At 35.5% G+C, this 12,860-nt stretch overlaps 1 protein-coding gene across 1 annotated transcript in view; it reads left to right on the top strand.

The window, feature by feature from the left end:
• SNX2 (sorting nexin 2) overlaps nt 1-12,860 on the top strand; it is a 54,049-nt gene extending 41,189 nt beyond the window's left edge. Inside the window, 5 exon segments of the mRNA XM_008014249.3 lie at nt 1,145-1,350; nt 8,532-8,675; nt 9,854-9,934; nt 10,050-10,121; nt 12,349-12,860. Of these exon segments, the coding sequence (XP_008012440.2) occupies nt 1,145-1,350; nt 8,532-8,675; nt 9,854-9,934; nt 10,050-10,121; nt 12,349-12,399 (554 nt within the window). The 3' untranslated portion in view covers nt 12,400-12,860.

Here is a 12,860-nt window from a genome sequence, read left to right as displayed (position 1 = left end):
TATCAATTGTCCAAGATATTTAATAAGCAAATAATATGTAACATTACCAGCAATACATTTTATTAAAATAATTATAGAAACTTACTAGTAAGTTTATTATTGAAAGTAGTTTGTAATAGCTTTTGCCATTTAATTATATATCTCTTAGGGAATGGGCTCTTTTGGAGAACTTTACATAATGTAGAGCAACAGAGCAATTTCCAGGCAATGTAATTGTTATTCATTGACAGTGTTCAGTCTGTAAACATCTACTTTTCTTTATTTGAAATATCTGAAATGATCACATTCTAAATCTTTTTAGAAATTCTAATATTTTACTGAGATTGTTGCACAACAAAGGAAAAAAACAATAAAATTTATCTTAATTGTGTATATAATTTTACCTTTGCTCTTGTTAGCTAAATAATATTCTCATTAAAAATTATAAACGTTATTTTCAATGACAAATGTTTAAAGGCCAGAAATGTGGTATAAATCAATTGTGAGTATTGCCAGTTCCTCTCATATTAAAAATATATTTCATTTTTAGGAATGGACAGAGAAACAGTGAACATTGTGGGAGAAAAAACAGGAGGCAGATTTTTTTTTTTTTGAGATGGGGTCTCGCTCTGTTGCCCAGGCTGGAGTGCAGTGGCCGGATCTCAGCTCACTGCAAGCTCTGCCTCCGGGGTTCACGCCATTCTCCTGCCTCAGCCTCCCGAGTAGCTGGGACTACAGGCGCCCGCCACCTCGCCTGGCTAGTTTGTTTTTTTTGTATTTTTAGTAGAGACGGGGTTTCACCGTGTTAGCCAGGATGGTCTCGATCTCCTGACCTCGTGATCCGCCCGTCTTGCACTCCCAAAGTGCTGGGATTAGAGGCTTGAGCCACCGTGCCCGGCCCAGATTTTTATATTAAATAATTTAAACATAGTTCATCCCTTTGGAATATAAGCAATTATTTGTCCGTGTTTTCAGTAGATCTCTGAGCACTTGGCCTTTATGCCTGAGGCATTTTAATGACTAATTGTTTCATGTTAATTAATTTAAAATATTATTTGAGCAACTTGTGAACAAGTAAAATTTAGAGAAAAGTGGAAAAATCAATACAATATTTTAAAATTTTGCTAGCAAACACTAAAAGTGCATACTGTTTTTTAAATTTCAGAACTTTCAGCCAACACAGCTGCCTTTGCTAAAAGTGCTGCCATGTTAGGTAATTCTGAGGATCATACTGCTTTATCTAGAGCTTTGTCTCAGCTTGCAGAGGTTGAGGAGAAGATAGACCAGTTACATCAAGAACAAGCTTTTGCTGATTTTTATATGTTTTCAGAACTACTTAGTGACTACATTCGTCTTATTGCTGCAGTGAAAGTAAGCCCTTTCTTGCATTCTTCTCACTTGTGCTTTAAAAAGTATTTTGTCTCCTATTAGTTATGTGTTTAAATGTCTAAATTCCTCCTATACTAGCAAGAATAAAGTGGTTTCAAGGTATTTATACATAACTTAATACTTTCTTCCCTATAACTTGCACAGTACAATAGATAGAATTAATGTTTTTAACAGGTCTAAGGAATGACAGATAAGATAGAAAACATACATTTACTTACGTATTTGCTTATACAAGTTTGGAACTAACTAATAGCATTTATTTGCTCATTCTAGCACTAACTGAAACTACTCACTGGACTCTTGTCATTAGTAAAGCTGACTGTGTAATAAATAGGATAAAACTAGAAACGATTATTGCAGTGAATATGTTTAATGGGGGCTTTTTCATGATTTTGGATATAATCAGACTTTGTATCTTCAAATGTGTAGTCACCATGTGTTTATAGATGAGATAGGACTAGATTAGATCATAAATTGTGTTACTGAATGGTAATACTTAAATATAATAGTGCAATTTCCGAATAGTTGAGAAAGTGATCCAGTTAGCAAAAATTAGTATTCTACAGGTATCTGCAGTATTCAGACAGTTAAACTGAACTGAACATTACTCAGTGTATCGTGTTTCAGAAGATACTTTAAGAATCTTTGAATTTTTGTTATGGATATTAACAACATGGGGTTTGGGGGGTACTGGGTGTTTACCTTTTACCTTGAATTTAAACATCTAGAAAGTTGGCCGGGTGCGGTGGCTCAGGTCTGTAATCCCAGCACTTTGGGAGGCCGAGCCAGGAGAATGGCGTGAACCCCGGAGGCGGAGCTTGCAGTGAGCTGAGATCGTGTCACTGCACTCCAGCCTGGGCGACAAAGCAAGACTCCGTCTCAAAAAAAAAAAAAAAATCTAGAAAGTTAATGAGATCTTGTTCCTTTCTTATGCAAAATTTTTTCAGCTAAAGTCTGTGATCAAGTTAGTACTCATCTAGAGTGAGCATATTTATTGATCTAGAGTGAGCATATTGATAGTTCTGTTCTCAAGCTACTGGTGACATTTATTACTAGAGCATTCTTAGCACTTCAGAATGGTGCTTTCTTTTATTTGGTAAAATTACCAATTTTACTGTTTTAAATGTTGTTCCTTATGCTGTTGGTGATTAATTTTTCAGTATTTAGAAATGTTAATATAGATAGCAGTTGTCAGAGTATATATGCTTCATTATATACAGGCAGCTTGTGATATACAGAGATCCAGTTTATAGGTTTGTGCTGCCTACTCTCACTTCTTACCAGAGCGCCCAATAGTATGAGAGCTGTTGTAAAAAAGTGTGACACTTCCAACAAACCTGTGGGTCAAAAAAGGGGAATTGGGCAGTGTCTGTAAGAATACATATCTGGGCCGGGCGCTGTGGCTCACACCTGTAATACCAGCACTTTGGGAGGCTGAGGCAGGCGGATCATGAGGTCAGGAAATCGAGACCACCCTGGCCAACGTGGTGAAACCCCGGCTCTACTAAAAATACAAAAATTAGCTGGACATGGTGGCGTATGCCTGTAATCCTAGCTACTCAGGAGGCTGAGGCAGGAGAATCACTTGAACCGGGGAGTCAGAGGTTGCAGTGAGCCAGGAGCGCGCCATTGCACTCTAGCCTGGCGACAGAGAGAGACTCCATCTCAAAAAAAAAAAAAAAAAAAAAAAAAAAAAAAGGAATGCATATCTGCTAATAAGAGCTAGCCTGGAAAAAGACCCCCTGGCAGTGATGGCCTGCCTGTATAATGGATATTGATCCCTCAAAAACAGCTTTCCTCATACGCTAAGTCTTTTTGCTGTGTTATTATATTTCCTGAAATTATAGTTATATTCATGTTTTCCAAAATACTTCTATAGAACACTGGCACCAAAAGATGGATTACAGTTAGCTAAGTTTTGTATATAGTATCCCTGTTTGCAAGATTCAGAATGCATTTTAAAAGCTCAGAACTGGTTAGGAGTGAAAAAGAAAACAAATTTTAATCCAGAGGCTTCTAAATTCATTTGAACAAGAATTATTTTCCAACAAATGTCTATTTACATATATGGAACACATTTGTGGAAATACTGAATTAATGATTTCATTGACTGAAAGAATTAAAGAGTTGTGGTCATTTTACCTTCAGGTAAATTAAGCTCTTTAAGATTGGTTTCTACTGAAACCTAGCCCAGATCAACTGCACAAAGGAATTGAGATATTATGGAATGAGGTGACAGGTAATTTTTACAGTTTTTGTTTTTGTCATATTCTTTGTTTTGAACTAATTCACTTGTATTTGAAAAAATAATGCACATACATGATAGTTTTAATAGCCCAGCAAGGTAAGTTTCCTTGCAGAACTACGACCTGTAGTCTCTGACCTCAGTCATAAACTGTTAGGTTCTTGTGTGTCTTTACAGAATTAGCTATGCATGTACATGAAGCTAATTCTCTCCCCTCTGTCCATTTATTCCTTCCATCCCCTTCTCTCCCTCCCTTCCTCTCTCAAAAAGGAATATACTGTGTTTAGTGTTCTTTGTCTGCTTTTTACACCCACTCCACTTAATAAAGCAGTCTCCCTATCAGCGTAGGTAGATGTCTTTTTTTTTTTTTTTGAGACGGAGTCTCGCTCTGTGCCCCAGGCTGGAGTGCAGTGGCGCGATCTCGGCTCACTGCAAGCTCCGCCCCCCCGGGTTCACGCCATTCTCCTGCCTCAGCCTCCCGAGTAACTGGGACTACAGGCGCCCGCCACCTCGCCCGGCTAATTTTCTTGTATTTTTAGTAGAGACGGGGTTTCACCGTGTTAGCCAGGATGGTCTCGATCTCCTGACCTCGTGATCCGCCCGTCTCGGCCTCCCAAAGTGCTGGGATTACAGGCTTGAGCCACCGCGCCCGGCCGGTAGATGTCTTTTTAACGGTTGTATAGCATTCCATCATATAACATTTAGATACACCTTGAATTATAGTCTAGTCTTTTAAAAAATCAAGTATTTTGATAAGTCTTTGGACATAAAGATTCTATAAGTAGGATTGCTGACCAAAGGGTATATGCATTTTAAATTTCAATAAGTATTGCCAAATTACTGTTCAAAAAGATTTTGCTTTGTACCCTAACCTACCTAAACCTACATGTTTCTTCTTACTACCACCCAAGAATGAAGGTTTTTTTTTTTTTATAAGTTGTCATTTACTTAGTGTGAATCAAGACATCTTTACAAGTAATGATAAGCCATTTTACATTTCTTTTTCTTTCTTTTCCCTTTTTTTGAGATGGAGTCTTGCTTTGTCGCCGGGCTAGAGTGCAGTGGCGTGATCTTGGCTCACTACAACCTCCGCCTCCTAAGTTCAAGCAGTTCTGCCTCAGCCTTCTGAGTAGCTGGGACTGTAGGTGTGTGCCACCACAGCCAGCTAATTTTTGTAGTTTTTGTAGAGATGGGGTTTCACCTTGCCAGGATGGTCTCCATCTCTTGACCTCGTGATCCACTCACCTCGGCCTCCCAAAGCGCTGGGATTATAGGCATGAGCCACCGCACGCGGCCCTACATTTCTTTTTCTATGAATGAACTGTTAATGTCCTTTGCCCAGTTTTTGTTTGCTTATTATCTATTTCGAATAGCTGCTTAATATTAATTAACCTTTGGTTTTATCCATATCGAGTGTACTTTTCTGATGACAATTCTTCAAATTAGGAGTACTTTGGGGATTAATATAGAGCCATTGTTGGGATGAAAGAACATCAGAAATTGGAACACCAAAGAAAAAGCTAAATTTTACACATTTCGAAATATTGCCTAAGCCTGGCGTTGTGTCAGGAAACTCCTGTTTTCCTCTTTTGTATAGTACGTGGTCTCTGAAATTTAGAACTATAAGTTTTGGCTGTATCCTTACAAGCATTGTCATGTATTGGGCTTCTTTGAACCACTAGAGTAGGGTCAGAGATTGAGGGCAATAGTTCTTAATGTTTTTAGCACTAGAACTTTTCATAAATAATTTTTGTAGGGGATCCCAATTTATAAAACATACTAAAAAAAATTTTTAACTAAAAGATGGGTTCCCCAAGGGGTTTAAATGCTTTATTGTTTGCCTGTAGATACTCAGCACCTCTTCAGAACTCCATGAAGCTGGGCAGCATATTTTTAGATTAACTGAATTATAATATGATAATTAAAATTGTAGCTTCAAATTTCCTGATGGGCCAAAAAAACTGTTAGACATCTGGAATCTTGTCTAATTGAGAGCAGCTTGCATACAAATGTATGCCATAAATTAGCAGAGGAATGGAGGTCCTAAATGGATGATCCCTGTAAACTTACCCCTCTTATAATGGTTCTACTAGAGTGGATTAGTATCTTGACATGCAAAGGGAAACATTGTTATGATTTCATTGGTTTAATATAGCATTGTTAGAAATTTGACTGGTGCTGGTTCTTTTTTTCTTTTATTTTCTGTTATTTTGTTACAAAGGTAAGAAAACAAATGAAGAAAAAGTTAATTTGTATATTTAAGATCAATTTTTTTTCCTGAAATAACCTGACTTTAGTAGTCTTACTTTTATCATAGCTCCTACATCTGTACCACAATAAACATGTCCTGTTCTGGAATACTATAAGATAATAAATTGGACAGGGATCAAATTAGTTTAGATTTAGCATATCAATGCAAAGCCAGTTGATATACATTGAGAACTTAAGCCAATATTGAATTAAAGGGCATGTACATTAACTTTTTCCTTGTATTGGTACATATTTTAAGGAATCAAATGGTTACTGAACAGAGGAATTTATAAATGAAGAAAAGATATGACCCTGTTCCCCTAAAGCAAGACTAGGCCTAAAATCTTACATTACTTTTTGGTTAGTCGTGTGTATGTGTGTTTGTGTGTGTGTGTGTGTGTGTGTGTGTGTGTGTGTGGTGAGAGAGATTGTCTTAAATCAAGCCTTTCCAACATGCGGCTGAGGACAGCTTTGAATGCGGCCCAACACAAATTCACAAACTGTCATACATGGCTGAGCGCAGAGGCTCACGCCTGTAATCCCAGCACTTTGGGAGGCTGAGGCGGGCGGATCACAAGGTCAAGAGATCGAGACCATCCTGATTAACACGTTGAAACCCCATCTCTACTAAAAATAAAAATAAATTAGCTGGGCATAGTGGTGGGCGCCTGTAGTCCCAGCTACTCTGGAGGCTGAGGCAGGAGAATGGCGTGAACTTGCAGTGGGCTGATGCGGAGTTCCCAGTGAGCTGAGATCGCGCCTCTGCACTCCAGCCTGGGCGACGGAGCGAGACTCTGTCTCAAAAAAAAAAGTAAAAAAAAAAAAAAAAAAAAACTCATGACTTTTTTTTTTTAGCTCATCGCTTAGTGATAGTATATTTTATGTGTGGCCAAAGATAATAATTCTTCTGGTGTGGCCCAGGAAAGCCAAAGAATTGAACACTGTTGTTTTAAATGGTAGTAACTTTTTCTGAATCTATTCATGTTAGATGTGTTACTTTTGGATTTTAGCCTAACTTAATTTGACTAAAGCAAAGTTAATTTATAATAAGGGATGTTTTAGGGAAAATGTGGTACTTTAAATATAAGAAAAGCAGACAAAGGGGACAGTAAGATTCACTTAATGTAAGCAAAAGTATCCGAGAAGACACATACAGCAAAGTGGATTTAAATACCCATAGATAAGGTACTTTGATTGCTAGTTTGCCATGGATATCTGTTGTCCTAGTTAATTTAAAATGTTCACGATCTTTAAGAATTCTTTTGGAAAAATACTTTGGTTTCTGGTTGACTGGATTTTTAAATGCTATTATCACATTTTAAAAAATTGCCATATGATATAAATGCTGTCTAATTATACATTTTTTCCATAATACTAAGCTATTCTTCGCACTTTTAATAGAAAGCTTAACAGTTAACTACATTTCTGTGTGTATGTTATTTAGAAGTAATCCATAATGGCTGTGCCTACTGATTATTAAGCATCCACTAGGTTAAGACACTATGCAATAATATACTCCTCATGTTATTTCTAATCCATAAATGTAAACATCACTTCCCACCTTTTATATTTGGGAGCATTACAGCTTGGAGAAGTTCAGTGAATTTACCGATGGTCATAGAGTGACAAAACTAATATTAGAACCAAATTTGATTTTCTCCAAAGCCTGCTTTTTAAAAATACACTAACTACATATTTTTCTCTTCAGCAGATCCCTACAGGAACATGTATTTTTACTACTTCATGGTTCAAAAAGTTTTTTATTTGTAATAAATTAAAATAACTTGGTTTAGTGCTTCCTGGTTCACCCAATTTATTAATGTTTACTTCATGAATGTTTGATTAGTAATTACTAAAATAATTTTAATATTTCTCTAACATGAAGCCAGAAAGGGGATTCTTAGTGGGTTCTCCCATCCTATCTATCATTTTTCTCATGAGACTTCTAATTAATTTGTCCATATTTCATTTATTTTCTCTATTCACTTGCTCTTGCTCTGCCAGACTCCTTGAGAGAAGTCATGGATTTGGTTGACTTAATATTAGGATCTTTTTGTCTATTTCTTTAGTTCTGCAGTGTATATATAAAAATATATATATAGTCCTCTTTTCATCTTTTGCCCTTTTCATCTTGTATAAGACTGTCTGTTTATTCATTTTGTTATATTTTACTTTTTGATTGCTTTGCCTTTTTTAATTTGCTATGGTAATTTCTTCTACCACATATGAGTTTTTCCCATTTTGTCTTTTCAGTTTCAGACATATTTCTAATACTTAATATGCTTTTGATATTATTTAACGGGAAAATTTCCAGTGTAGGTATGACACTAGCATTTTCCTATTAAAGACATCTTTCTTCAAAGAGTAAAACGCTGTTATAAATCTTATAAACCACACTAGCCTAAAGGCTAGTAATGAAATGGGTTTTGAATGTAGTTTTTATTCTGAACATGTTTCATGCAGTGACAGGGTTTTTTTTTTTGTTTTAAGCAAATGAATATGGAGATTATTTTCTTTGATATTGGCATGTTTACTTTCAGTATCTTAGTAAATTAGAATAGGACTTAAATACTTGGTTTTATTGCTTTCAGTATGATAACACTTCTAGTGTTATGAAAGTATTTTAAATGTTACTCTTACTTAATAGCATTATGTTATTCACTTATAGGGTGTGTTTGACCATCGAATGAAGTGCTGGCAGAAATGGGAAGATGCTCAAATTACTTTGCTCAAAAAACGTGAAGCTGAAGCAAAAATGATGGTTGCTAACAAACCAGATAAAATACAGCAAGCTAAAAATGAAATCAGAGAGGTGATTACTAAATGCTTTCTCTCTTAAGTTTTTCATGAGTCATTCACATATACATAATTTTTCATAATTTTTTTCCAAACCATTCAACACGTAGCTATTTTTGCATATTTTTATGAACTGTGTGAGAATTACTTCAACATTTTGATCATTATTAAAATCTCCAGAGCCCTTTGTTACTTATGGAATGGATAAAGAAGCATACAAGGGAAACAGCTAAAATTAACCTTTACATTAATAATTACACATTTATTATTAGATGGTTAATTTTATTTCAGATTATTATTTTCTGTCTAAAAATGGTTTTGGAGCTAGATCTCTCCCACATTTAACTGTCCAGGCAACATTATCCCCCATATATATGTATTATATATGGTATTTTAGTGAATTTGTATAAGTTTATTATAATTTATACACTTTTCTTACCATGCTTCAATAAGGAAATTGAAGAGGTAGGACAATCTTTATATTACTAAAAATAAATGTACCTGCCCTTTGAAGAGTATGTACCAGTGTTTTGGTTACACAGTGGGAAAAATATCATTTCATTGCTTAAATCTTCAGTTATTTTAGTTGTTTCATTGTTCACTAATCACAACATTTTGTTGTTTCTGTACTGAATTTAATATTTATTGATGGTCTTCAGTAGAACATAATTCCACAATTTTTTTCCAATCTGATCATTTTACCATTACAAAAATGTTTTTAAAATGTTTATCATGTAATTTTCCTAATTTAAAGTATTTCCATCAGCATATAAATTTTGATGAACACATATCCTTGGATTTAACAGTATTGATATATTCTGAAATAATTACTGATATAAAAAAGTAATTAAGAAAATTACACTGTAACACTGCTAATTTATTTTGTGGTGAATTTTATGCCCAAAATCTTTCCTCTTAGTTATATTTAATTAAGCTTTGGATATTGTAGTTTGTTAAGTACAGTATTGAAATATCTTAATATTGAGCAAATCTGTGGAATGTTAATGGAAATTAAGCTAACATGCATTTCTATTGGTTGAAAGTTAAATACAATTTCTGTTGATGCTAAATTGTGCTTTGCCAATATTGAGCTTTCTCAGAATTTTCAGGTATTGTGATTAAGTGAGCAGTCATGACAGTACTATACTTTTTTTTGAGATAAGCGTAAAATATTTCTTTGTTTGTTTTTATTAGTGGGAGGCGAAAGTGCAACAAGGGGAAAGAGATTTTGAACAGATATCTAAAACGATTCGAAAAGAAGTGGGAAGATTTGAGGCATGTATAATAATTTTGCATTTATCTTAACAACATGGTCACATTTTGCTGCAATTTTGTGGTCAAGTTGAATTTAGCTTTCTACTAACAGACTTTTAAAAATGTACTTCAACAGAAAGAACGAGTGAAGGATTTTAAAACCGTTATCATCAAGTACTTAGAATCACTAGTTCAAACACAACAACAGGTAAGCCATTTTTGTTTATAACTTAAACTTATAGAATTTGTTTTTGGTATACTTCCTTATTTTAAAAAGATGATTAATGAACTGGGCTTTTAAACTCAAGAATAAGAAATGGAAGACAGAAAGCCAGTGATGGTAAAGGATAAAAGGGTAAACTCATTGGAAACTATCTCGGGTTTTTTTTTTTTTTTTTTTTTTTTGCCTCGCTTAACACTAAGGCAGAGATCGACTTTTCCCAATTTTAGGCCATCAGAAACCTCATGGGCAAGTTTCCCCTTTCACTGTCTTTCTAGTTTGTTTTCTTTGTTGGTTAGACCTGTTTGAGTAAATTCTCATAATAAGTTCTTCTCTTCCATAACAAATAGAACTTAAACTAAACAGTTTTTCAGAATTAAAAAAAAAAACTGTACTGTTTTCTTTTTGCTTTATTTTGTTTGGGGTTGGTGGTGGTTGAATGCTGCAAGTGGCATTTGTCTACTTTATCATGGATTTTAATGGTATATTAAATAAAAAGATAATCGCAGAAAATTTTCCTGTATATTTTCATGTAAATTAGAGTAACAGGTCAAGTAATTCAATATCTTGAATAGAAGAATTTTTCTTCCAGTTTTAAAACATGTGGATCTAGAATGTCATTTGTGTAAAATATAATAGGTTGTTTTTGAATTAAGTGGTATGATATCTTCAAATTGTCTTTAACTTTTATTTAAATAGCTCATAAAGTTAAATTTTTAAAAATGTGAAAATAGGCCGGGTGCGGTGGCTCACGCCTGTAATCCCAGCACTTTGGGAGGCCGAGGCGGGCGGATCACAAGGTCAGGAGATCGAGACCATCCTGGCTGACACGGTGAAACCCCGTCTCTACTAAAAAATACAAAAAACTAGCCGGGCGAGGTGGCGGGCGCCTGTAGTCCCAGCTACTCGGGAGGCTGAGGCAGGAGAATGGCGGGAACCCGGGAGGCGGAGCTTGCAGTGAGCTGAGATCGGCCACTGCACTCCAGCCTGGGCGACAGAGCGAGACTCCGTCTCAAAAAAAAAAAAAAAAAAATGTGAAAATAAGTCATATAACCTTGTTTTTAAAGGAATTGTTTTAAACATGACTTCAGTTTATATTTCAGTCTGTTCTCTGGACTATTCAAGGAAGACTGACAGCTAATTCTATCCAGTCGTTTTTATTTTCTTGTTCAATATTTTCTTTTCTTCCTCCTTACATTCCATTTTTCTTGTCTAACAAGAACATAAACTATCAATATGCTCTAAATTGGGAAATCTTATCACTTTATGCTGGAAAAGGTCATTGTAGTTGTATTATTTAATATATGGTAACACTGTTCTGGTAAAATTTTGCATAAAATAAAAAATTGTACATTAAAAGAACTCTATTATTTTACATCAAAAATAAAAGTAGCCAGGAGTAATTAATGTTTTAAATAATTTATATATGAACTATATTGACGGACTTTAGATAAGGAAATTCATGCCTGTAATCTCAGCACTTTGGGAGGCTGAGGCGGGTGGATCACCTGAGGTCAGGAGTTTGAGACCAGCCTGGCCAACATGGAGAAACCCCGTCTTTACTAAAAATACAAAAAAATTAGCTGAGCGTGGTGGCGCGTCTGTAATCCCAGCTAGTCAGGAGGCTGAGGCAGGGAATTGCTTGAACTGGGAGGTGGAGGTTGCAGTGAGGCGAGGTCATGCCATTGCACTCCAGTCTGGGCAACAAGAGCGAAACTCCGCCTCAAGAAAACAATTTTAAAAACCCAGACATTAGTAAGTATTAGTCATTGTTAGTTAGCTATTTGTATAGTTTTTTTATGTTGTTTTTGCCTTTTTTCCTTTTTTTTTTTTTTTTTTTGGAGACGAAGTCTTGCTCTGTTGTCCAGGTTGGAGTGCAGTGGTGTGATCTTGGCTCACTGCAACCTCTGCCTCCTGGGTTCAAGCGATTCTCCTACCTCAGCCTCCCGAGTAGCTGGGATTACAGGTATGCGCCACATTGCCAGGCTAATTTTTGTATTTTTAGTAGAGACGGGGTTTCACCATGTTGGCCAGGCTGGTCTCAAACTCCTGAACTCAGGTGATCCACCCACCTCAGCCTCCCAAAGTGCTGGGATTACAGGTGTGAGCCACCCCACCGGACCTATGTAGATTTTTGTTAATGCTGTACAGGATATATGCATATAAATGACAAAAAGGTAATGAGAATAACTTTTATTTTAATTTTCATTCACAGCTGATAAAATACTGGGAAGCATTCCTACCTGAAGCCAAAGCTATTGCCTAGCAATAAGATTATTGCTGTTAAGAAGACTGTCGATGTTGTTCCAGTTATGTTGAATTCCACAGTGAAATCATTTAAAACCATCTAAATAAACCACTATATATTTTATGAATTACATGTGGTTTTATATATATATATATACACACACACACACACACACACACACACTCCGACATTTTATTACAAGCTGCATGTCCTGACCCTCTTTGAATTAAGTGGACTGTGGCATGACATTCTGCAATACTTTGCTGAATTGAACACTATTGTGTCTTAAATACTTGCACTAAATAGTGCACTGCAAGACCAGAAAATTTTACAATATTTTTTTCTTTACAATATGTTCTGTAGTATGTTTACCCTCTTTATGAAGTGAATTATCAATGCTTTGAATAATGTTCACTTATACATTCCTGTACAGAAATTATGATTTTGTGATTACAGTAATAAAATGATATTCCTTGTGA

The sequence above is a fragment of the Chlorocebus sabaeus genome, chromosome 23 (genome assembly GCF_047675955.1).
Source record: "Chlorocebus sabaeus isolate Y175 chromosome 23, mChlSab1.0.hap1, whole genome shotgun sequence".
Lineage (NCBI taxonomy): Eukaryota > Metazoa > Chordata > Mammalia > Primates > Cercopithecidae > Chlorocebus > Chlorocebus sabaeus.
This window is presented reverse-complemented; position numbering and strand designations above follow the sequence as displayed.